The 25,041-nt window shown below is 42.8% G+C and overlaps 1 protein-coding gene across 1 annotated transcript in view; it reads right to left on the bottom strand.

Annotated features, from left to right (window-relative positions):
* Nucleotides 1-1,628: 1,628 nt before the first annotated feature.
* The window catches only part of HUS1 (HUS1 checkpoint clamp component), a 61,307-nt gene continuing 37,894 nt past the window's right edge, over nt 1,629-25,041 (bottom strand). Inside the window, exons 6-8 of the mRNA XM_077491786.1 lie at nt 23,159-23,258; nt 11,779-11,910; nt 1,629-1,940 (exon numbers count right to left, since the gene is read on the bottom strand). Of these exons, the coding sequence (XP_077347912.1) occupies nt 1,858-1,940; nt 11,779-11,910; nt 23,159-23,258 (315 nt within the window). The 3' untranslated portion in view covers nt 1,629-1,857. The remainder of the gene's footprint in view (nt 1,941-11,778; nt 11,911-23,158; nt 23,259-25,041) is intronic.

Here is a 25,041-nt window from a genome sequence, read left to right as displayed (position 1 = left end):
AGGCGCTAGCTATAAATTCTTCCTGCTCAAACATTTGATAAATTAGAGGCTGTGCCAAAATTACCTACCTCCAACAAAAAAGTATCTTTTTGTCAGGGAAGCTCTGCTGACCAGCATTGTAACCACAACATATGCCTCAAAAGGACAGAGTGAGAGACTTGCCCCCTCCATAGCCTGGAGCTTCAGTGAGCTCTGGAGGGGTAGAGCAGACAGCAGGTGACTGACAGTCACCGCTCTCTGCTCAGTGAAGTGAAGATGGTCAGCAATCATGTAATTACTCCGTTCTTGATCTTGGTCCCGGCGGGGGGACAGCAGCAGCATTGGACTGATGCTGCAGCCTCATAGGTGAATTTCTGAGTTTGTTCTTTATTACCCTGCGCACCTTTCCTTTAGAATTAACATTTTTGTAGCATCGGAAGACAACACTAGGTTCATTATCTAATGACAGGCCAGAGTGCCTGTCACTGCCATCATCCCAATATGGCTCTACGATTGTTCTCTGATCCTGGCCAGCACTTGAGTCCTCTGACTCCTCTCACAGCCGCATACACCGCCTGCAAGAATTCCCTAGTTCGCTGCCTCCTTGGGGCATAAACATCCTCTATTCTGCATTACAAGCTGCAGGCACCTCCAGGGTCGGACTAAGCCTTTCATGAGGTCCCCCCCTGACCCCAGGCCCTCGGGCAGTGCCCGAATGATCAGTCTGCCTCTAATGTCATTGGTCTTTTAATAAATCTTTCCTTGAAGTGGATGTAAACCCAATGTCATCCTTTCTAAACTACTGCCATAGGGGTTATCTATAAGGATATACATGCCTCCTGCATGCATCTTTACCTGTCAAATGTCTCCCCTCTGTCTGCTATGAGACCCGAAAAACTTCCATAATCTGTGGGTGGGTCTGTTGTCTGGAGCTCGGTGGGTGGAGTCGTGATGTCAGTAGACTCCGCTCCCACCTCTACACTCCCCTTGTCAATATGCATATTATTCGCCAGCCCAGTGTATTTCTTACACTGAAGTTCTGCTATGATGAGTAACATCCAGTGAAAAGACAGGAAAGTAACCACATGGACTTCAGCATGCCCAATCATGTGGTGGGGATCATCCAATCCTGGCAGCGCAGAAGAAAGGAGTGGGAGGCAATTAAAAAATAATGCATGTCTCTTAGGCTAGTGCACGAGATATGTAAATCACCTGTCACTCACAGCAAGGGGGAGGATTTTACAACGTTTTTCTGTTTGTCAAGATTTATCTGACTGAACAATAAAAGGATTGCTCAGAGCTGGATTAACTCTGAGGCAAGACTGGGCTCAAATGACAGGAAATCTTATACTCTACAATTTTTTTTTGGTTTACATCCACTTTAACCAAACACTACTGTCATCAAGGTTTCTCATTATGTTACGGTTCCCAATGCTACATTCGAAATCTATCTGCATTATCTGCGATAATTGTCACCTTTGGACTTTTTGAGCTGCTACACATATTGCTAATGTCACACCAATTCTAAGCCCAGGTTTGGGATCAGCCTCAGCTGATTAAGTATTCAATCTGCCTAGGTTTCCCAAATTATAAAGAACCTTTGGTTAATAATAAAGTAAATTATTTTGAATCAAGGAGGAGCACAGCCATTTTACCAAAACTATTTTATTATGCAGCAAATTTCCTGTAATTTTACATTCTCAGAATGTAGAAAAAAGTGTTTTGGTCAAAACAAAAAACAAAGATAAAAACTGACACATTCAACAATTGGTGCATTATTTACGTAATTTAAAAGGCAATAATTCCAGAATTATTGTTGTTCATCTTTATGAAAAAAAAAAAAAAGTCTGTCAAACTGTTTTAAGTGAGTTTTTTTTTTTAAGCAAGGGCTGGGATAAAGTACTGCAAGGTGGCATCATCATGAAGTAAAATGAAGTGGACCATTCGTTTATGAACAATATCTGCAAAAAATAAACACAGAAAATCTATTTGGTATGTTCAAATGCATTAGAAAATGAATTTACCAAAAAAAAAATAAAAAATAAAAAATGTCCCACTAGGTCTCCCCTCACCAAACTCAAACTTGGATATGAAAAATAGAGAATTCCTGGGAAGGAAACAATTGCTACGATGCAGAGAATTGAGGACGTGACCCCCCTGGAGTGCCCTGCTGGCATCACTGATTCTAAGAGTGGAATATGAATACAGATACCCATTATGGTACGTATTAAAAGGATATTAAACTCTCAGTTTTTGAATCACTGAGTATGCAGCTTCTTCATCTTTTAAGCACTTGAGCTCCGGAAGGTTTTACTCCCTTTTATGACCAGGGCATTTTTTGCAATTCGGCACTGCCCTACTTTAACTGGCAATTGCGCAGTCATGCAACACTGTATGCAAATTAAATGTCTTTTTTAAAAACAAATAGAGCTCTCTTTTGGTGGTATTTGATCAGCACTGCATTTTTTTATTATTATACATGTATAAATGAAAAAAGATGGAAAATTTTATTTTGCTACAAAGCATATCCAATAAAAATAAAATCCAATTTCTTTATAAATTAAGCACAAAAAAAAGCATTCTGTTACATGTCTTTGGTGAAAACAAAAATCCCAATAAGTATATAAGTGATTCGTCTGCGTGAAAGTTATAGCATCTACAAGCTATGGCATATATAATGGAATTTGTATTTATTTTTAAGTAATGGCAGTGATCAGCAACCTATAGTGGGACTACGATAGTGCCGTGGGAAATCTCACACTAACTGACATCACCATTGACACTAATACAGTGATCAGTGCTAATGCTATACACTGTCACTGTACTAATGATACTGGGTGGGAAGGGGTTAACATCTACGCCTGGGGAAATTAAAGTGTGTCCAATAATGTGTAATGTGAGTAATGTGTGATACTTTTACTAAGAGATGTGGTTGTTTTTATTTGCTGCTTTGCAGAGAGAGAAAACAAACAAAAAAAAAAAAACAGCCACATCTCTGCTCTGTACTATAATTCCCTAAGCAGATTCAGCAGGTCCCAGCCATAAATCACCGGGACCTACTGGCCGACTTGTGCTGTAGCAAATGACAGCACAGATGGGGGTGCCCCCTACCTGGAAATTCCGGATCATTTACATGATCCAGCTCAGAGCAGCCAACCCGCCACAGTAGTTATACATAGGGCAGTCCACAAGCAGTTAATCACTGTTCCAGTGTAAGCTGGTGCCATGACTGCTGCCTTAGGTTTCCCATTTCAGGGTGGCTCCTTTTTCTTGCAGCATCCTTTGTCGCCACCCTTGCATGTAGATACTAGAGCTGTGTCTTCCTACACTGTGACACCTACAGTACCAAAGATGGCAAGGCAATCCCCTGCTCTTCCCTCCTTCTCCTCGATAACAGACTGGCTCTAGGCTGCACGGTCTACTGTTAACTCTTTCTAATGAAAACCAGAAGAAGTTCAGGGAAGCAGCACTGGGAGAGCAGTATCCAGCAGCATTGAAAGTAGCAAACTGCAAGTGCTGGGATAATAATTTTAATAATTATACTGGGGTAAGTTTCTCTTATTGCACTAAATGCATTAGTGATATTTTAATTTAAAAAACTCACAAAAGTTTAACAAACATTTCTGTACTTACCTGCTCTATAAGCAGGTTGCCCTGATCCTCTTCTTCTGGGGTCCCCTGCCGGCACTCCGGGCCCCTCTTCAGCGGCTGCCCCTAAGCCACTTTCCATGGGGGCACCCATGCGTGCTCACACCCGCGCCCTGCCATGTCCATTGATAGACAGCTAGACTCGCCCCCACCCGTGTCACAGCATTTGATGGACAGCAACGGGAGCCATCTGCCCAAAAGGGGGGGGGGGGGCAGCAGTGGGAGCCACTGCTCTCATGCACATCGCTGGATTAGAAGGGAGGACGGGGAGCTGCAGCACAGAAGGTTTTTCACCTTAATAAATATAATCCGTTAACCACTTGCCGACCAGCCGCCGTCATACTGGCAGGCCAGCGCGATCCCACGAACCGTCACAGCTGTACGTCGGTCCCTTTAAGCGAGATAGCAGGCATGCACGTGCCGATACTTGTGACTGGTGGTTGCGGGCACAAGAGTCAGAACAGGGACGTGCGTGCGTGCATATAAACACACACATCCCAGTTCTGTGAGGAGAGGAGAGAGAGATCATGAGTTCCTACGAGCTGGGAACCATGCTCTCTCATCTCCTATAGTCAAGTTCCATCCCCCACAGTTAGGGGGGACACATAGGAAACACAGTTAACCCCTTGATCGCACCCTGGCGTTAACCCCTTCCCTGCCAGTGACATTTATACAGTAATCAATGCATTTTATAGCACTGATTACTGTATATTGTCAATCGACCCAAAAATGTGTCAAAAGTGTCCAATGTGTCCGCCATAATGTTGCAGTCTTGATAAAAAACGCAGATTGCGGCCATTACTAGTAAAAAAATAAAAATAAAAAATAAAAAACACAATATTTTCCCCTATGTTGTAGTTGCTATAACTTTTGCGCAAACCAATCAATATACACTTTTTGCGATTTTTATTATCAAAAATATGTAGAATACATATCGGCCTAAACTGAGGAAAAAAATTTGCTTTTAAAAAAAATTCAGAGATGATCAAATACCACCAAAAGAAAGATCCATTTGTGGGGAAAAAAAAGGACATCAATTTTGTTTGGGTACAGCGTCGCATGACTGCGCAATTGTCAGTTAAAGCGACACAGTGCCAAATCGCAAAAAAGCCTGGTCATTGAGCAGCCAATTCATCCGGGGGTGAAGTGGTTAAGGTTAAAAACCTTAAGGCTTTAGAATCACTTTAAGCTAAGAATACTTATTTAGGCTCTGTTTCCACTACTACAAGTTGTTGTGCGACTTGACACATGTGAAGACAAGTCAAAATCCATGTATTTCAATGATCCTTGTTCTAATTGGTGTGACTCAAGTCGCAGCGACCCCAAAAGAGGTTTTTGTACTACTTTGTTCTGACTACGGTGTGATTTGCTCTCGCATGGCTCTCACTGGTCGCATGACATCACATAAAAAAAAAAATCGCATTGCAAAGTCGCACTGTACATCGCATGACTTTGAAGTCTCGATAGTGCAAACCTAGCCTTAATACTACTCTACATATGAATATACTTTTTGGTCTTCTGATGCCTCAGTCACTCGAAGCAACTACCCATTTTATCACAAGTGCTAGGGCCTCCCATGCGGAACAAAGCTTCTTTTATTTTCTATCCAACAGGCTTATTAATGAGGCAGTGCATAGTATAGTGCTACACTGAGAAGCACTGCAACCCACAGTTGTCAGTCGGATTCTAGTTTAATACATTTAAATGGGGTTAGGGGGCCATACGAGATTGCAGAATGCTGTAACTTAGAGTAACCAGTCAGTCACAATATTTTGAACTCGTTTAAGAATTTTGAGGCTGTAAACAGATGGCAGAAAAGGAAACAACAGATGAGGCAAACAGGTAAAGGAGAAAAAAACAAAACAAAAAAAAACACAGTATTGGCTCTTATACTATTATAATCAAAAGTTTGCATACCCTGGCAGAAATTGTGAAATTTTGGCATTGATATTGAAAATATGACTGATCATGCCAAAAAAAAAAAAAAACAATCTTTTATTTAAGGATAGCAATCACATGAAGCCATTTATTATCACATAGTTTTTTGGATCCTTTTTAAATCAGAACAGAAAACACCCAAATGGCCCTAGTGTACATACTCTGCAATGTTTGGCCTTGGTACAGACAGAGGTGGTGGCACACACAGGTTAAAATGACAAAGTTTACTTTCCCACATTTGTGGCTTTTTAAATCACAATTAGTGTCTTTGTATAAATAGTCAATGAGTTTTTTTAGCTCTCACATGGATGTACGAAGCAGGCTAGACACTGAGCCATGAGGAGGTAGAAAAGAACAGTCAAAAGACCTGCGTAACAAGGAAATTAAACTGTACAAGGATGGAAAAGGATATAAAAAGATATCCAAAGCCTTGAATATGCCAGTCAGTACTGTTCAATCACTTAAGAAGTGGAAAATTTGGGGATCGCTTCATACGAAGCCAGTGTCAGGTAGATCAAGAAAGATTTCAGCCACAACTGCCATAGGAACTGTTCGGGATACAAAGAAAAACCCACAGGAGAAATACAGGCTGCTCTGGAAAAAGATGGTGTGGTTGTTTTTAAGTAGCACAATGCGATGATACTTGAACAAAAAAGAGCTGCATGGTTAAGGTGCCTGAAAGAAGCCTTTAATGTACAAGTTCCACAAAAAAGCCCAGTTACAATATGCCCAACACCACCTTGACACGGCTCGTTTTTTTTTGTGGCATTGGCGCAGTAAAGGCTTCTTTATGGCAGCTCAACATGGAGCCCTTTTTTGTTCAAGTATCATTGAATTGTGCTCCTATATATAAATTGGGATAAAATCTTAGGAACAAAGAACACGGAGGAGAGATGGGTTTGCTTTAGGAGCATTTTAAATAAGGGAATTACCCAGTGGGAAATGAATTTAAAAAAAGAGCGAACAAAAGTCCTGGATGGCTTAACTCCAATGTAAAAATGCATATAAAAGGAAAAGGAGAAGGCCTTTAAATAATACAAGGCAGAGGGATCATCATCAGCATTCAGACTTTACAAAGAACGCAACAAGAAATGTAAGGGTGCAATTAGAGTAGCTAAAACAGAACACGAAAGATAAATAGCGGAGGAGAGCAAAAAAAAAAAAAAAAAAAAAAAAAAAAACACCCCAAAAATTCTTTAAGTATATAAACAGTAAAAGAGGAAGGACAGACCATATTGGCCCCATAAAGAAGGAGGAAGGGAATCTGGTTACAAAGAATGCTGAGATAGCGAAGGTATTGAATGTATTATTTTCCTGAGTTTTCACGGGAGAATTGGGGGGCTTCAGTAACCAAAACTGCAGTGTTTATCCTCATGACACATCACAGGAAGCACCTCCATGGTTAACAGAGGACAGAATTAAAATTAGACTTTGGAAACACAACATTAATAAATCACCGGGACAAGATGGCTTGCACCCAAGGGTACTTTCAGAACTCAGTCAAGTAATTGCCAGACCATTGTTCCTAATTTTTACTGACAGTCTACTGACTGGAATGGTACCAGCTGATTGGAGAAAAGTCAATGTAGCACCAATATTTAAAAAAGGGCCAAAATATATCCCTGGTAATTACAGACCAGTTAGCCTAACATCAATAGTATGCAAGCTCTTGGAGGGGATGATAAGGGACTATATACAAGATTTTAGTAGTGACAACGTTATCATTAGCAGTAATCAGCATGGATTCATAAAGAATCGTTCTTGCCAAACCAATCTATTAACCATCTAAGAGGAGGTGAGCTGCCATCTAGATAAAGGAAGGCCCATAGATGTGGTGTATCTGGATTTTGCAAAAGCATTTGACAGTTCCCCATAAACGTTTACTGTACATAGTAAGGTCAGTTGGCATGGACCATAGGGTGAGTACATGGATTGAAAACTGGCTACAAGGGCAAGTTCAGAGGGTAGTGATAAATGGATAGTACTCGGAATGGTCAGGGGCAGAAAGTGGGGTCCCCCAGGGTTCTGTCCTGGGACCAATCCTATTTAATTTATTCATGAAAGACCTGGAGGATGGAAACCGCTCAATCTATGCATTTGCGGATGATGCTAAGCCACGCAATAGCTTCTCTGCAGGATGTGGAAACCTTGTAAATAGATCTGAACAAATTATTGGGGTGGGCGACTACATGGCAAATGAGGTTTAACTACTTAACGACCGCCTCATGTAAATATACGTCCTCTTTTTGAAGAGGGATATCTCGGTAACGGCAGCAGCAGCTGCTGCCACAACCGAGGTATCCCTCTTTACAGGAGGCGGTCCTGTGTACGATAGCAGTGGTCTCCGTGTGGGTCCTGTCGATGGCCGGGTATGGAGACGAGTGAGGCTAAGATGGCCCCCACTCGTCTCTATACCAAAGAAAACGTCACTTCCGCCCATACCTCTTAAAGGAATATTTTTTTCAATGTCATTTAAAAAAAAAAAATTGTAATTGCATTTAAGTCCAAATATGAGATCTGAGGACTTTTTGACCCCAGGTCTCATATTTAAGAGGACCTGTCATGCTTTTTTTCTATTACAACGGAGGTTTACATTCTTTGCAATAGGAATAAAAGTGATCCATAATTTTTTTTATTTTTTTTTAAAGTGTAAAAATAAATAAAATCAAGTAAAATAAAAATATAACCCCCGTCCCGACGAGCTCACGCACAGAAGCGAATACATACATGGGTAGCGCCTGCATATGTAAACGGCGAGCAAACCACACAGGTGTGGTATCGCCATGATCGGTAGAGCGAGCGCAATAATTCTAGTCCTAGACCTCCTCTAACGCAAAACATGCAACCTTTAGAATTTTTTAAATGTCGCTTATGGAGATTTTTGAGGGTAAGAGTTTGACGCCATTCCACGAGCGGGCGCAATTTTGAAGCATGACATGTTGGGTATCAAAAAATTGGGCTAATTTTACTGTCTTATTTTTTTATTCAAAAAAGTGTCTTTTTTGCAAAGTGCGCAAATACGGTGTGAAAAAAAGTATTGCAATGACCGCCATTTTATTCTCTAGGGTGTTAGAAAAAAAAATATATAATGTTTGGGGGTTCCAAGTAATTTTCTAGCAAAAAAACTTTTAAACATGTAAACGCCAAATCTGAAAAAGAGGCCTGGTCCTTAAGTGGTTAATGTGGAAAAATGTAAAATAATGCATTTGGGTGCCAAAAATATGAATGTAATCTACTCACTGGTGGTGGGGGGGGGGGGGGGGGGGGGTGGCAAGAACCGCTGGGGGAATATCAAGGATGGAAAGGGACCTGGGGGTCAGAGTAGCTGATAGGCGATAGGCTCAGCAATGGCATGCAAGCTGCTGCTTACAAAGAAAACAGAATATTGGCATGCATTAAAAAAGGGGCTTGAGAGGGGATATGATTTAAATTTACAAATACCATACTAATGACCCCACAATAAGGATAAAACTTTTCCACAGAAGGGAGTTTAATAAGACACGTGGCCACTCATTAAAATGATAAGAAAAGAGGTATAACCTTAAACTGCATAGAGGGTTCTTTACTGTAAGAGTGGGAAGGATGTGGAATTCCCTTCCACAGACGGTGGTTTCAGCGGGGTGCATCAATAGTTTCAAGAAACTATTAGATAAGCACCTGGGCGACCACAACATACAGGGATATACAATGTAATACTGACATAAAATCACACATAGGTTAAACTTGATGGATTTGTCTTTTTTCAACCTCACTGTGACAGACCTAGCCAGGACAGAGGCTGTTGGAGGGGACTGAATGCCAGCCTCTTGCATTGCGATTATGGGCCCTGGCATTTGGGGGAACGGTGCTCTTTGTGAGCTGTATGCCTGGGGACCCGAGGTGTTACTTGGATTTAGGTCCATGCCGCCCCCCAAGACACACAGACTCTGGATATGTATATGCCATATTAGCAATAGACTGAACCACACTGTTGGGACACAAACTGTTAGATGCTAATGTCATCAACTCCACTCACCTGTCTGTTGTGTAGTGTAAATGAGTCTAGTCTGGCTTGTAAGAATATTCAACACAATGTTGTTGTGCCAATTAACCCTGTGCTGATGTTTATGGTAATGTGCATTGCAGGGCTCAACAAACCCCGGGCGCCAGGTCGCATTTGCGACTAGAATTAGTGACCCGATCGGCGCCTGGTGCAGCACAGCTGGGGGGTATCAAGTCTCCTTGCATACCCCCCCTTTGAGGCCTTCTGCGGTCCTACGATTCCTTCTGGAATCTGTCGCCCTCTTGTGGTGGCTGTTGGTATGACAATGCATCAATGCTAATGGAGCTTCCCCTGCCTATCTCCTTCCCTTTACTTAGAATAAAAAATATATGTAATATTTAGTTGTTCTAACACCCTAGAAAATAAAATGGCGGTCGTTGCAATACTGTCTGTCACACCGTATTTGCGCAGCGGTCTTACAAGCGCACTTTTTTGGGGAAAAATAATTTAATTAAAAAAATAAGACCATGGTAAAGTTAGCTCAATTTTTTTTTATATTGTGAAAGATAATGTTACACCGAGTAAATTGATAACCAACATGTCATGCTTCATAATTGCGCCCGCTCGTGGAATGGCGACAAACATTTACCCTTTAAAATCTCCATAGGCGACGTTTAAAAAATTCTGCAGGTTGCATGTTTTGAGTTACAGAGGAGGTCTAGGGCTAGAATTATTGTTCTCCCTCTACTAATCAGGGCGATACCTCACATGTGTGGTTTGAACACCACTTTCATATATGGGCGCTACTCACGTAGGCATTCGCTTCTGCATGCGAGCTTGGCGGGACAGGGCACGTTTAAAATTATTTTTTTCTTATTTATTTTAACTTTTATTTTTAAATTTTTCACCGTTCTTTAAACAAAAACAAAAAATATAAAATTGTGCCACTTTTATTGCTATTACAAGGAATGTAAAAATCCCTTGTAATAGAAAAAAGCATGACACGTCCTCTTAAAGCGGGATTCCACCCTAAAGTGGAACCTCTGCTGATCGCATCCCCCCCCCCCCCTCCGGTGTCACAATTGGCACCTTTCAGGGGGGAGGGGGGTGGAGATACCTGTCAAAGACAGGTATTTACACCAACTTCCGGGCATAGACTCCCGTGGGAGTCTACGCCATTTCCTGCCCTGCCGCGCTGTCTGCTGGGACACACACGGGTCCCAGTGACAGCGCGGAGATTTCCTATTGCGCATGCGCAGTAGGGAACCGGGAAGTGAAGCCGATTCGCTTCACTTCCTGATTCCCTCACCTAGAATGGTGGCGGCAGCAGCCGAGGGCCGAGCAATCGATCGGCCTCGGCATCGCTGGAACCCGGGACAGGTGAGTGTCCATTTATTAAAAGTCAGCAGCTGTAGTATTTATAGCTGCTGACTTTTAATATTTTTTTTTTTGGTGGAATCCCTCTTTAAATATGAGACCTGGGGTCAGAGAGACTTCACATCTCATATTTACACTAAAATGCAATTAAAAAATGTTTTGTCATTTGAAAAACATAAATAAATAAAATGTCCCTCTAAGAGCTATGGGCAATGACTTGGAGACAGGTGGGGGGACCCGATGGGCCCCGCCCATCTTCCCCTCACTCGTCTCCATGCCAGGGACAGTTCCGGATCGCCGTTACCGACCTGGCTCCTAACTTTTTTAGCCGACTCCTAGATTCCAAGCAAATTTGTCAAGCTCTGGTATATTGAATAGTCAGTCAGTGAGCTAGGAGATGTACCCTGGAAAGTCTCATCTCTCAGTCACTTAGTCTGGGTCAATGATTAGATAATTAGCTCATGCTAATTAGGTTAGGTTTTCGTCATCTTGCTGTATATATTTGTGGGAGATCTCAAATAAAAGGCTATTCCTGATGTACTCAAAGACTGGTGTTGTCTAGTTCTTGGGGGTTCCTATAGCCAGATCCATTGGCGTCGTGTTCCGGGAAGAGGTATACTGACGGAAACACTCAAGCGGAGTGTGGGGGACGTTCCGTCACACTCACCTACCATGCAACCATGTAATTATGGATTTAAAAAGGATCCAAAAAACTATGTGATAATAAATGGCTTCATGCGATTGCCATCCTTGGCACGGTCATATTTTCAATATTAATGCCAAAATTTAACAATTTCTGCCAGGGCATGTAAACTTTTGATCACGACTGTATACATTTTGAAAACATAACTTACTACATATAGCTTTGTTAGGATTTACTTGCTGCCCAGCAAGAAACTGCAATAGTTTTTTAATGTCAAATCTGGCTTCTGACATAAGATCTGTGTCTCGTTCCGGAGTGCTATTCTGTGAAGCGTCATCCGAAACTGCAATAGAAAGAAATAGAGATTTGGCACCATAAAGTTATTCAGCATTTTTATTGTTAATTATGACTTCATAATAAAATACTTTACTGATGTCAATATATAGCTGTAAAAACTTACCTTGCCCACTTTTATGAAAGTAACTGATAAACCCCAAACTTTTACGGTTTTACCCTAGCCAAAACTACCGTATTCATTTTTGTTTTGTATAAAATAGGTAAAAAGAGTATAGGTCAGGTTTTTCATTGCTGTCCAATCCTTGATGTCATCTAGACAGTAAGTAAAATAAGTAAAGAAAATCTTTAACAGAAACAGACCACAAAACAATCTGGCAAGGTTCTACCCTTTCCTATTTTTTTTTCCTTAATAGCCAGATTTTAAATTTTTGTTGGTCTTGACATCGCTATTGTCAGAACAGGAAAATAGAGGAAATCTTCTAAAAAAAAGTAAAGACAGATTCTAACCTTTACCTGCTCTATCTGCAACTAAAATATGTGACCTGGAGACACACCTACAAGGCCTCCCTTTGGGTTGGCCATCCTTAACCACTTGCCCTCCGGAAGGTTTTACCCCTTGTTCTGCCATATAGTGTCCGGCCATCAAACAGTGTCCGCTCCGTACTGCGCATGCGCAGTACGGAGCAGACGAAGCTTCGGAAAATCTCCGAAGGTGAACGGTGCCTGCGCCGTGAGTGGAGGTGGTAGCCCCACCATCCAAGCGGACATAAGGTTGTGAATTTTAGAGGGCCCCTCGCCGGCGAGCTTCGCTCGCCACGCTTCGGGCTTGGCCTCGCTGCGCTCGGCTCTTTTTTATTCTAACTCTATGTCCACTTGGATAGTGGGGATAGAATCTGGACTCACGGCGCAGGCGCCGTTCATCCTCGGCAATTTTCGGAATCTGTGTTGCTGTGTACTGCGCATGCGCAGTACGCAGCGGACACTATCCGATGGAGGACGTTATTTGACAAGACACCCCTTCATGACAAGGCCATTTTTTGCTATTTAGCACTGTGCTACCTTGCACTGCACGGCCATGCAATACTGTGCCAAAATTAAATTTATATATTGGGAAAGAAAAAAAGAAATAAAAAAAAGAAGAAGAAATTTACATAATTTTGTTCACATAAATAGAGCTCTCTTTTTGTAGTATTTGATCACCGCTGTTTCATTTTTAAATTTTATTTGATAAAATAAAAATAAAAAAAAGAACGAACAGTTTGAAAAAAAAAAAAAAAAAAAAAAACTCAATTTCTACTTTGTTATAAAATATAGCCAATAAAATTAAATGACTTCATAAATTTAGACCAAAATGTATTGTTACATGTTTTTGTTAAATAAAAAAAATAATAATCCAATAAGTGTATGTTAATTGGTTTGTGTAAAAGTTCTAGCATCTACAAACTATGGTATGTATATTTGAAAACTGATCAGTTCTAATCTACCAATCAGGTCAGGCATCTCACTGACACCTGTGTTGCCATTGTGCTGGGTGTTTCAGTGTGCTCCTGTACCTTTAAAAAGGGGTGGCTCCCCTTCAGTCCACCAGCTCTCACCTATTCATTAGAATGCATGTGCCTCCACTGTGGGGACACTTATAAGTTGGTGTTAGGTACCACAGATACTGGGGTGCCTTGGCGGGGCTCTGTGGCTTGCGCATGCATTTGCAAATGTGTGCAGACTAAACCCCTGTTTTTAACGAATACTGTTAGACAGGTTATTTGGTTGTCTGTGGGCTGGTGGTAAGTAAAGCTTGTTTTTTTTCCCGTTTATCCTTGGGTTTGTTTGTATCTAACCTACCAATGGCCATTTCTCATCTCTTGAGACAGGTTGTTTACACTTGTATCATATGATTGATATGACCAATAATAGCGATTACATGATACCCGGTGACAGTAGCAGTCAAAGGAGGAGCATGCTGCACACCCCACCAGGTTGCTGTGCGCACCTAACCCAGAAAGGCAGAATCACATATAAATATGTGACTGAGCCTGTAGCTACAGCCCTGCTCAGTAAATGTATTGTGGCAGGGCCGCAAGTGGTAAAAGGAGAAGTCCAGCCATAGCTCGTTTGACTGGGTTTCTCCTATGGATCACAGGAGTGCAATTCGTTTTACGCTCCTGTGACCCGTTTTCAGCAGAGAGTGGTCTGAAGTCCGCTCTCTGCTGACGTCACAGAAATCAGTGTAGGCACCGCGTCATCATGACAATAAGGCCTCATGCACACTGGACATTAAAATAACGTTATAAAAATGGCAGTAGCTTTGCAGTAAGTTTTTCAACATTTTTGCAATAGCCTTTTTTATCTTAAATTTCATGTTTGCTTTTTATCACAGCGGAGAGCTGCGAGAACCGAGCCATTGGCGACGTTCGAACACTTGGTTCTCAGTGCAGAGGCGCCGGGGTACAGATGCAGCATCAGACTAATTCTGCATCCACCCAAGTATGAAATGGGGAAAAAAAAAAAAAAAAAAAAACACACTTCTCTTTTAAAGTATAAACTATTATTTTTAAGATTTGGATAGAGACGTGGGTAGATGGAACCACTGTCTGTTTTTTTTTGTCTTTTCTGTCTCCGTATGGGGATCTGTTCTCTCCAATTGTTACTAATGTCACAGTGAATTAAAGTGAAGGTAAATTCAAAATTTGGAGTTGCCACTAGAACAGGAATAGAGGGGAAACCTTCCAATGGGGTCAACTGTTGCCAGAAACTGAGAGGATGTTTACAAAGTAAGGAAAATCCCTTCAAGTCTACAGGGCAGGAAATGACAAGAAAACTCCCTAATGAAACAGGAAAAAAAATAAAAAACCCTGCTCTATTTGAAAAAGAAAAAAGTTTTAGCTTTAGATATACTTTAAAGTAACACTTTTCCAACAGCAATATAGAGGCAGCCATTCCTGCCCCATGCTCTCTCCCGAGTCCCGCTGCTGCATCCATTGACAGAGGGACTCAGCCTCACCTGCCCAAAGCTAATCACTCCTGCTGCTATCAATCTGTCCAATGAGGAGAGAGACAGCGCTGGGGTGGATGGGCTCAGGTAGGGAAAGGGCAGCTGTAGCACACAAGGTTTTTTTTAATGCATTAAGGTGAAAAACCTTAAGGCTTTAGAACCAAGAACCTCAAGAGCGGATTTTGGCCAGCTCAGTGGCGATTTAAAAAAAAAAAAAAAAAAAAAAAAAAAGGCCTGGATTCTAAATGTACATAATATACCTGGGTACTAACATTTACAGGTAGAGTTGATCCAGGGAAAATCAGATTGCCTCTCAGGGGATCAGGAAGGATTGTTTTCCTCTGCTGGAGCAAATTGGATCATGCTTTGCTGGGGTTTTTTGCCTTCATCAGGATCAATTCTGGGTATGAGATTGTCTATAGGACTGTACGTGTTGTTTTTTTCCCCATTTATTGGTTGAACTAGATGGACTTGTGTCGTAATGCCATATTTATCCATTAAATTAATTTTGGGCTTTAAGGCAAATGTTACAGCGGTATGCAGTTTGGCACCGCAGAGTGGGCCAAATTTCTCCACGGCGATGTGACACTCCAGTCAACAGCTACAGAAAACATTTAAGTTTAAGCAATTACTCATTGAAAATATTCATTTAGTTATACACACCTATCATTGCACATGTCATAATCTTATGAATCAAGGAAATGACATGAAAAAGATAGAACAGGTTTCTCCCTAAGGCTGCACTCCTATATTTTAATCCACTTGCAAAGCAGACACTGAAATATGTGTTGAAATTTGCCAAGCGGTTCTATAACCACATTTCCTTCACCTATTTTTAGCACTTTAATGAATTCCTAGACTTCTGCAACCTTTAAATACTACATGTTCTGATTTCATAATTGTGGCTTTACCCTGTATTTCTTTATAAGCCAAGGCAGAACAGTAATGTATTGCATTACAGTAGATTTATGGTTTCATATATCATTTACAATTACTGAATCTACTACTATATAACCAATTTACTTTATTCAGCCTTCAATGCTATATTGTGTAATTTCAGAGAAAATAGGTACAACTGTTTGTTATACACATTTGTTGTGCATCACCTTAAATCGCAAAAGCAAAACAGTGGGTGTGCGTGCCGCCGCTGGAGCGTGGCCGTGGGTCCCGCGGACTCTGCCGGTGGCCCGCAATCTCTGTGAGGAGAGGCAGAACGAGGAAATGCCTATGTAAACAAGGCATTTCCCTGTACTGCGTAGTGGCATGACAGGGATCTTTTGTTCGCTGTCATTGGGAACAGTGATCTCTGTCATGTCAGTGGTAACCTATCCCCCCTACAGTTCTAAAACACTAAGGGAACACCCTTAACCCCTTGATCACCCCCTAGTGTTTAACCCCTTCCTTGCCAGTGACATTTATACAGTAATCAGTGGCTATTTACTCTGATCACTGTATAAATGTCAATGGTCCCAAAACAGTGTCAAAAGTGTCCGATCTGTTCGCCGCAATGTCACGGTCCGTATAAAAAAAAATCGCAGATCACGACATTACTAATTAAAAATGCCATAAATCTATCCCCATTTTGTAGACGATATAACTTTTGCGTAAACCAATCAATATACGCTTATTGCGATATTTTACCAAAAATATGTAGAAGAATACATATCAGCCTAAACTTTATATATATATATATATATATATATATATATATATATATATATATATATATATATATATATATATATATATATATATATATATAACAGCAAAAAGTAAAAAAAATAGGATTTAACAGCTTACCTGTAAAATCCTTTCGGTTTGAAGTACATCGGTTACTATGTGGGTTATAGGCCACCCTCAGGTGCTGGACACTGGCACACCCTAAACATGAAGTTGCCTTCCTATATAACCCCTCCCATACCGAGAGTACCTCAGTTTTGTAGCAAAGCAATATACGTGTATACTAGAAAGAGGGGCGGCACCCTCTGTGTCTCGTGATGTACTCCAACTAAAAGGATTGTACAGGTAAGATGTTATAAAAAAAAAATATAGGATTTTTTGTACTCACCGTAAAATACCTTTAATTCACCGACCAACACAGCTCTTCTCTAACAAAATGGGTTGTTAGCCCTATCATTGGAGATTACTAGGCAAAGTTGTAATACAACACTTCAGAACTTTAGTCCCTTAGGCTGCAATCCCCCACACTCTGCCCTAGCAGCCTCAGTACGTCAACAAGCAGTATAACCTAAAGAGAAAAAAGGAGTGGCGGGTGCTGTGTCAGTCGGTGAATTACAGAGAAAAGGATTTCACTGCGAGTACAAAAAATCTTATTTTCTCTTATATTCACTGACTGACACAGCTCCTCTCTGTAACAAAATGGGACATCCCCAAGCAGTGCCAATCGAGGGGTGGGAAAAACAGCATAAAAACATCATCCACCATGGCAGGTGGGAACTAGTGAAACTAAACCCACAAAAAAAAACAGCAGTGTGTGGAAAACCACCACAAAACAACAGGGTATCCTCAACAGGAGTGATCCCCAAGAACGCAGCCAACTGCGGAAGTAATGCAACAGTGCATTAACATAACAGTACTGCGTTTTTTTCGAAAAACCAGGAAAAAAATATCAGTTGCATATTCAATTGCAACTACACGGCCGCCTGCAAAACTTTGCGGCCAAAAACAGGCATCAGCCGATGCACTGACGTCTACCTTGTAAAATTTGGTAAACGTATGGACAGACAACCAGGTCGCCTCCTTACACACGAATCTTGGCACCTTCCGATTGAGACGGGAGGCCAGTAGATCCACATCTGGTGTGCCCCACGTCAGGCAGAGCAGCCTGAATGTCTCCGGATGCAATGTCCATTCTCCTGGGTCCAGCATCTGTCGACTAAGATAGTCCGTGTGCCAGTTCTTCACTCCTGGGATGTAAATGGCCGTCAGGGCTGGTACGTGTCACTCTGCCCACCGCAGTATGCGAGTGACCTCCCGTGCAGCGGCTGAACTTCTTGTTCCCCCTTGGTGATTTACGTATGCCACAACCGTGGTGTTGTCCGACTAACGATTTTCCGGACTGAATCACCGGGGACCTCAACCACCAGATCAGTGAGTCCCTGACTGGCTGGCTCACCTGCTTCTGTCGATCCAGGGACAAGTCAGATTTGTCCCATTTTGACAAGATCTCCTTCTGCAGAACTCTGGTGTAGAACTGGGCGAAAGGCACTGCCTTGAAGGAGGCTACCATGAGTCTCAGTACTCGCATGCAAAACCGGAGCGATGACCACATGCGGTTCATCAGTAGTTTGACCGCAGATCTGAGGGTCTGCAATTTGTCTGAAGGGAGAAAAACTCTTGCTTCCCTGGAGTTCAACAGCAAACCTAGGTACTCCAGATGCTGGGTAGGCACATTCACAGACTTCTTTAGGTTCAACAGCCACCCAAATTCCTGCAGGATCTACATGGTGATCGCCACATCCTCCTCTAATTCTGAGGTGGAAGATGCTCTCAGGAGATTGTCTAGGTAGCCCACGATCGCGATCCCATGTTGTCGCAGCAACGCCAACACTGGAGCCAGTACCTTGGTAAAGACCCGGGGGGCTGATGCCAGACCAAAGGGAAGAGCCACAAATTGGTAATGGTCGTCCCCGACTGCAAAACGCAGAAACTTTTGATGCCGAAGGCATATGGGTATGTGCATTTATGCATCCTGGATGTGTAAGGACGCCAGGGAGTCCCCTTGATGGAGCGCAGCAACTACTTAGCGAACTGATTCCATTTTGAACCTCTGCACTTTCACAAAGCGATTGAGGGCTTTTAAGTCCAAGATTGGACGTACCCCTTCCTTCTTGAGAACCACAAACAGATTTGAGTAGAATCCCTGGAAGCGTTCCAAGTCCGGAACCGGTACAACCACCCCGCGATTCAGCAGGTCCCTTACTGCCCCCAAGAGGGCCTCCCAGCGAGCCAGGGATACGGGTATGCTGGAGGGGAAGAATCTGTTTGAGAGAAACTATGTTGTAGCCTGTGTAAATCAGATCGCAGACCCATTGGTCGGATAACTGGGAGGACCACCGGGCTGTAAACTCCCGAAGGCGACCCCCCCACCCGAGACAAGGGTGGGGGCAAACCTTCATGCGGTAGCACTTTTATTCGCAGGCTTATTAGGCTTGCGATTTCAGGGACGTTTATGACCGTCTGTGGGCGTCCTGTCGGGCTGGGGACGTTTAGTCGAAGCTCCGGGTGGATGAAAAAGCCATTTGTGAGCGGAAAAAGAGGGCCCTTGCCTACGGCATGGCTCCTTAGCTTTCCTGGCCTGTGGGAGTAACGTACTCTTACCACCAGTGGCATTTTTGTCATCTAACGAGGCTCCAAAGAGCCGGTCGCCAAGGAAAGGAAGATCCGTCAGGGCTTTTTTGGATGCCTGGTCAGCAGACCAGCATTTTAGCCAAATGAGGCACCTCAGAACCACAGCTGACACTGAAACCCTGGATAACAGAGGGAGAGTATCCAGGGTCGCGTCACAGACATACTGAAGGTCTTGCACTAGTTGGTCTGCTAGTTCCACGCAGACAGGGGAAGCCTGTTGCTCTCCCAATTCGCGGTGCAAAAGTTTTGCCCACTCAGTGTCTGCGACTCAAGTGCAGATGCAAGTACAGGTCGCACGGCTGACCCCACGACCGTAAACAAGGAACGAGCCACCGCTTCGGCCTTCCTGTCCGTGTGATCCTTGAATGCAGGAGTCCACTCAACTCAATGGACTGGAGGAGCCGACCACTTTTTGAGAAGGCTTTCCTCAAAGGGGTAATGCACCGCCATGTATTTGGGGACCGAAAAGGTCGGTTGCCGGCGACCCCATTCCTTGTAAATTAACTTGTCAAAATAAGTCAGATACGGGAACACCTTAGGTCAGTGATGGCGAACCTTGGCACTCCAGATGTTTTGGAACTACATTTCCCATGATGCTCAACTACACTGCAGAGTGCATGAGCATCATGGGAAATGTAGTTCCAAAACATCTGGGGTGCCAAGGTTCGCCATCACTGCCTTAGGTGAACGTGCTGGCTAGCTAGGGTCTGCTCACGCTTGATGGCCAGGCTGGGGAGACTACAAGGATCTATATTAGCCAGTCTGTCACCCAGCCGGCTGTTGATAGTAGATCACAGGATCAAAAATTGTAGAAAAAAAATCCCAGGACCAATGGTCCCCTCAGGGAGCCAGGTCCTTCTACATGAGAAAAAACTGAGCTGCAGGAAGCAGGGTGAGGGGTTATAGCCAGAGCGACTGCTCCCTGGGCAATGCAGTGCAGTCTTGCTGTTTTTACATGCGTTACATGTTGTCTAGTCCTCTCCTGAAATGGCGTGATAACCATAAGGTCAAGAATTAAAGGAGCTGTGTCCGTCAATGAATGAAAGAGAAAAACCTTTTTAGAAATATAGGCAGGGGCTGCAGTGTTGTAAACAGTTGCAAACATTCCATGGCCCCTGAAGGCTTACTCTGACCAGCCACCCCCTCTCAGAGGAGGATGCCATTGTAAAGAGGAGTTTTAGGCTTTTAGAGCCTGAGGGAGATCCCTTTAGCCTTCTTTTGGGGTGTCTCTACCTTCCCTTCTGACCATAGCCCGATGCATAAATGCAAAGGTACTACCAGAAGAATCGCATCAACTGCTTTGAGCAATAGTCCAGCCACTGCAATTAACGTTCAGTCTGACGCAAATAGTAAATGCATCAATGGGAATACCTGTGTCACCAAACCTTTTACATGCCCATCTTTGCTCTTGTGTCCCGACAACTTGCAGCAGCAAAAATGTAGCACTTTTAAACACACTCCCGCGCCGAACGTTGGAGGACACCAACGCCGCACTAAGACCTGCCCCCTCCATTGCATCACACCCCCTTCCTCTCTTTCAAAAGAGTTTTCCTGTGCAAGCGCAGGCCTCTGATCAAACGTGATCAGCTTGTGTGTGGGGGAGGGATGGTGAGAAGATCTAGACAAGCTGCCCTGCAGGGGCGGTAGGAAAACGGACGGCTTGCTGATCGTTAAGCTTTTCCCTTTCCAGGCAGAGGGGGAGAGCTTTGTCCATGTGGAGGGTGTCTGATGGAAACACCCACCCTTGCTAGCCGGAGGAAAAAGCCTGCTGCTTCCTGACTCAGCGTAATCTCTGAGGAAAGCATGAGAAGGTACGTGCTCTATACAGCCCCAGGTGGTGACTCTTAGGCATGACATTTACTTTATTTTTTTTTTATTTTTTTAAAGGAGACATTTCGTAAGAAAATTAAAACATTCCTTAAAAAAACTCCACTTAGCTTTCCTGTCGCAGGGTTTCTGTGGTAAAACCGACTCAATCTTCACCCTTCCCGGTGGGTTCAGTTAACAAACCTTACCGGGGACCCTCTGGGAACCCACACTCCTGGACCCGTAATAGCACTCCGCCAGGAAAACTTTATGGCTGAAAATATCAAAGTACTGGATCTCTAAAAAGACAGGCAAAGCCTTGTTTCTTCAGACATGATGCCCGGGTAACATTCAATTCGGCCTAAAAGACACTTTGAATGGATCCGGCTGCATAGCTAATCCCAGCAAGGATTGCTCCAGTGGAGTTCAGCACAGCACACCTTTACTCGTGACCAACACCTTAGACACTGGCGAAAAAAAATGGAGGTACTCCCGGTATAGGAGGGGTTATATAGGGAGGCAACTTCCTGTTTAGGGCGTGCCAGTGTCTAGCACCTGAAGGTGGCCTATAACCCACATAGTAACTACTATGGCTCTGTGTCCAGTGATGTACGATTAAAGAAATATTGATTTTTATTTAAAAATTTTAGGTCTTTTTTGTTTATAGCACAAAAAATAAAAACCGCAGAGGTGATCCAATACCACCAAAAAGAAAGCTCCATTTGTGGGGAAAAAAAAAAGTACGTAAGTTTTGTTTTGGGTACAGTTTTGCACAACCGCGCATTTTTCAGTTAAAGCGGCGCAGTGCTGTATCACAAAAATGCTCTGGTTTTTAAGGGGGTAAAATCTTCCGTGACTGAAGTGGTTAAAGAGAATCTTTGGACAGACTAAGGACAGTCAATTAATTCCCACCCTACCAATGTCAAGACAATATGGAAGCATTGTGATCACAGTGATATGCTCCTCTGGAGAACAGTGCAGCAGGATCGGAAGACCAGGAACTGATCGATTCAGCTCCTGACCTTAGTGCAAGACATCACCTATCACTGAAAGCCTGCAAGGGCAACACAAACTGCTATGACCAGACACAAAATGTTGTTATCCCTGTGCAATTTTAAAACATTGCTCGGGAATCACGGATTTAAATAAGTGATATGCTTTGAAGATATAATTGCTTACTGAATAATTGCTTAGAACATAGGACTGGGGTTGATTTGTATCTGCACAAAGTGCAAAGTCTTTCTTTATAAAAAAAAATAATAATACAGCTACTTTTAGAAGTCTGCAGGTTTTTTGAAGAAGGGAATCACTTAAAAGCAGTGAAGGCTTTTTTTTTTTTTTATAAATTCATATACGTTATACTTACCTGCTCTGTGCAATAGTATTGCACAGAGCAGACTCGGAACTCCTCCTCTGGCGCCCCTCTTGGCTGCTCCTCTTCTGTTTGTGCCCCCATAGCTGCTATGGGGGTAAACCTGGGGGCTTGCTCCTAAACTGGTCCATTTGCGTTGGGTGCTCCCCCCCCCCTTCTTACAGGATTTGAATGACAGCAGCAGGAGCCAATGGCTCCAGCTGCTGCCTCTGTAAAGAAAGGAACACAGACCAGCCCCGGCGTAGCCAGAAACAGTGCTGGTTCAAGAAAAGTAAGCAGGGAGGGGAAGGTGGCAATGGGGGAGAAATACATTTACTAGGACATTTGTACCCTAATGCAGCGAATGTATTAAGGTTAAAAAAAAAAAAAAAGTGACGCATTTAGAGCCACTTTAAAGCAAACATAAAATTAATCTTTATCCCCTTGCAAGTGCTGCGGGCAGATTAAATCTGATATTCTGTTCTCCCTCCATAACTAGTATAAGCTGCCTGAACATAGTTTCTCCATTGACTTGAATAAAGTAATCTTCATACTAGGCATCAGTGTTTACTGCAAAACTGTCAAATCTGTAGACCAAGGCAACGGAGTAACAGGGATAATTTGCTTTTTACTTTTTTTCCCCCTAGTCACCCTGCACATAAAGCTTTTTGTTGAATTATCCTTTAATGAAGTGGATGAATATTTAATAGTACTTTCCCATCTCCACAAGAAAAACAGTGTACATTGTCTGAAAGAGATTAATATTAAATCACTTACCCCAAGGAGGATTTCCTAAATCTTTGAAGTGCGTTGAAACAGATACCAAGTCAGTTTCTATTTTTAGGTTCATTTCTCCATTTCTATTTGCCTCAATAACCTTTGGAAAACACAAATATAACAAATATTGTAACCTGCGATAACCAGTACTGCAATTTCTAAGTATTATCACATACTGGGGTTCATTTAAGAACATTATTATTCAGGATTTATATACAGTGCCTTGAAAAACGTGACATTTTGGGATTTTTTGATAGACCAACAAAAAGTGGCACATCATTGTGAAGTAAAAGAAAAATGATAAATGGTTTTCAATTTTTTTACAAATAAAATATGTGAAAAGTGTGGAGTGCTTTTGTATTCAGCCCCCCGAGTTAATACTTTGTAGAACTACCTTTAACTACAGTTACAGCTGCAAGATAGCTTAAGCTCTGTCAGATTGGATGGAGAGTGTACGAACAGCAATTTTCAAGTCTTGCCACAGATTTTCAGTAGGATTTAGGTCTGGACTTTGACTGGGCCATTCTAAACAAATGAATATGCTTTGATCTAAACCATTCCATTGTAGCTCTGGCTGTATTTTCAGGGTCATTGTCCTGCTGGAAGGTGAACCTAGCAACAAGGATGGGAAGTGTTATAATGGGGGATTATAGTTATCCAGACACAGACTTGGTGGAGGGAACAACGCATTTGCCTAAGGCTCGCCAGTTCCTAAATGTCTTGCAGGACAATTTCATGAGTCAGATGGTAGAAGCATCAACTAGAAATGAAGCGTTACTGGATATACCGCTTAACAATACAGACCTGATCCCAGATGTGAAAATACAGGGCAATTTAGGAAACAGTGACCATAGGTCAATTGGCTCCAATATAAAAATCACACAAAAAGGAAACAAAAGGGGGATACAAAGACACAATTTCAAAAGAGCCAATTTCCCTAAACTACGAACCTGGTTAGAAGGCATGAATTGGGATAAACTCTTAGGAACAAAGAACACAGAGGAGAGATGGGTTTGCTTTAAGAGCATATTAAATAAGGGCATTAGCCAGTGCATCCCATTGGGTAATACATTGAAAATGGCGAACAAAAGTCCTGGATGGCTTAACTCCAAAGTAACAGTGGAGAGGAGCAAAAAAGAAACCCAAGAAATGAAGTAACGTATTTATCAGCACCCCAAGTTTAGGAGGGAAGTTTAAGGGAGAGAAAAAAAAAAAAAAAAAAAACTTACATTTAAATGCCCATCAATGCAGCCTTATCATTGTCCATAGGCAGCCTTGTCCACCACTGCAGCCTTGTCAGTGTCATAGGCAGCCTTGTCCACCACTGCAGCCTTGTCAGTGTCATAGGCAGCCTTGTCCACCACTGCAGCCTTGTCCACCACTGCAGCCTTGTCCACCACTGCAGCCTTGTCCACCACTGCAGCCTTGTCCACCACTGCAGCCTTGTCCACCACTGCAGCCTTGTCAGTTTTATTTGCCTCTTTTTTTTTTTAAATGCCGCCGCTGAGATACAGAGCCGGATGTCCTGTGTATCTCGGCCGCCTTCGGCTGTTCTCGGCAGCTTTCGGCCGCGGAGAACAGCCGAAGGCAGGCGGAAGCTGGCGAGAACGGCTGGTAGCCGCCGAGATGAGCTGAAAGCCGCCGAGAAGAGCCGATGGTGGCCGAAAGCTGCAGAACTGCAGGGGATCGGCGTATAACATGCACCCGCAATTTTACCCTGCTTTTAAGGGGAAAAAGTGGGTGTTATACGCCGATAAATACGGGGGAGATGGCATAGGTATTGAATTTATTCTCCTCAGTCTTCATGAGGGGATCAGGGGGCTTCAGTAACCAAAACTGCAGTGTTTATCCTCGTGACACATCACAGGTAGCACCCTCATGGA

The sequence above is a fragment of the Lithobates pipiens genome, unplaced genomic scaffold (genome assembly GCF_037356315.1).
Source record: "Lithobates pipiens isolate NorthernLeopardFrog02 unplaced genomic scaffold, aLitPip1_a1.2 Scaffold_19, whole genome shotgun sequence".
Classification (NCBI taxonomy): Eukaryota; Metazoa; Chordata; class Amphibia; order Anura; family Ranidae; genus Lithobates; species Lithobates pipiens.
The sequence above is the reverse complement of the archived record's forward strand: the minus strand, read 5'-3'. Positions and strand labels throughout refer to the sequence as shown.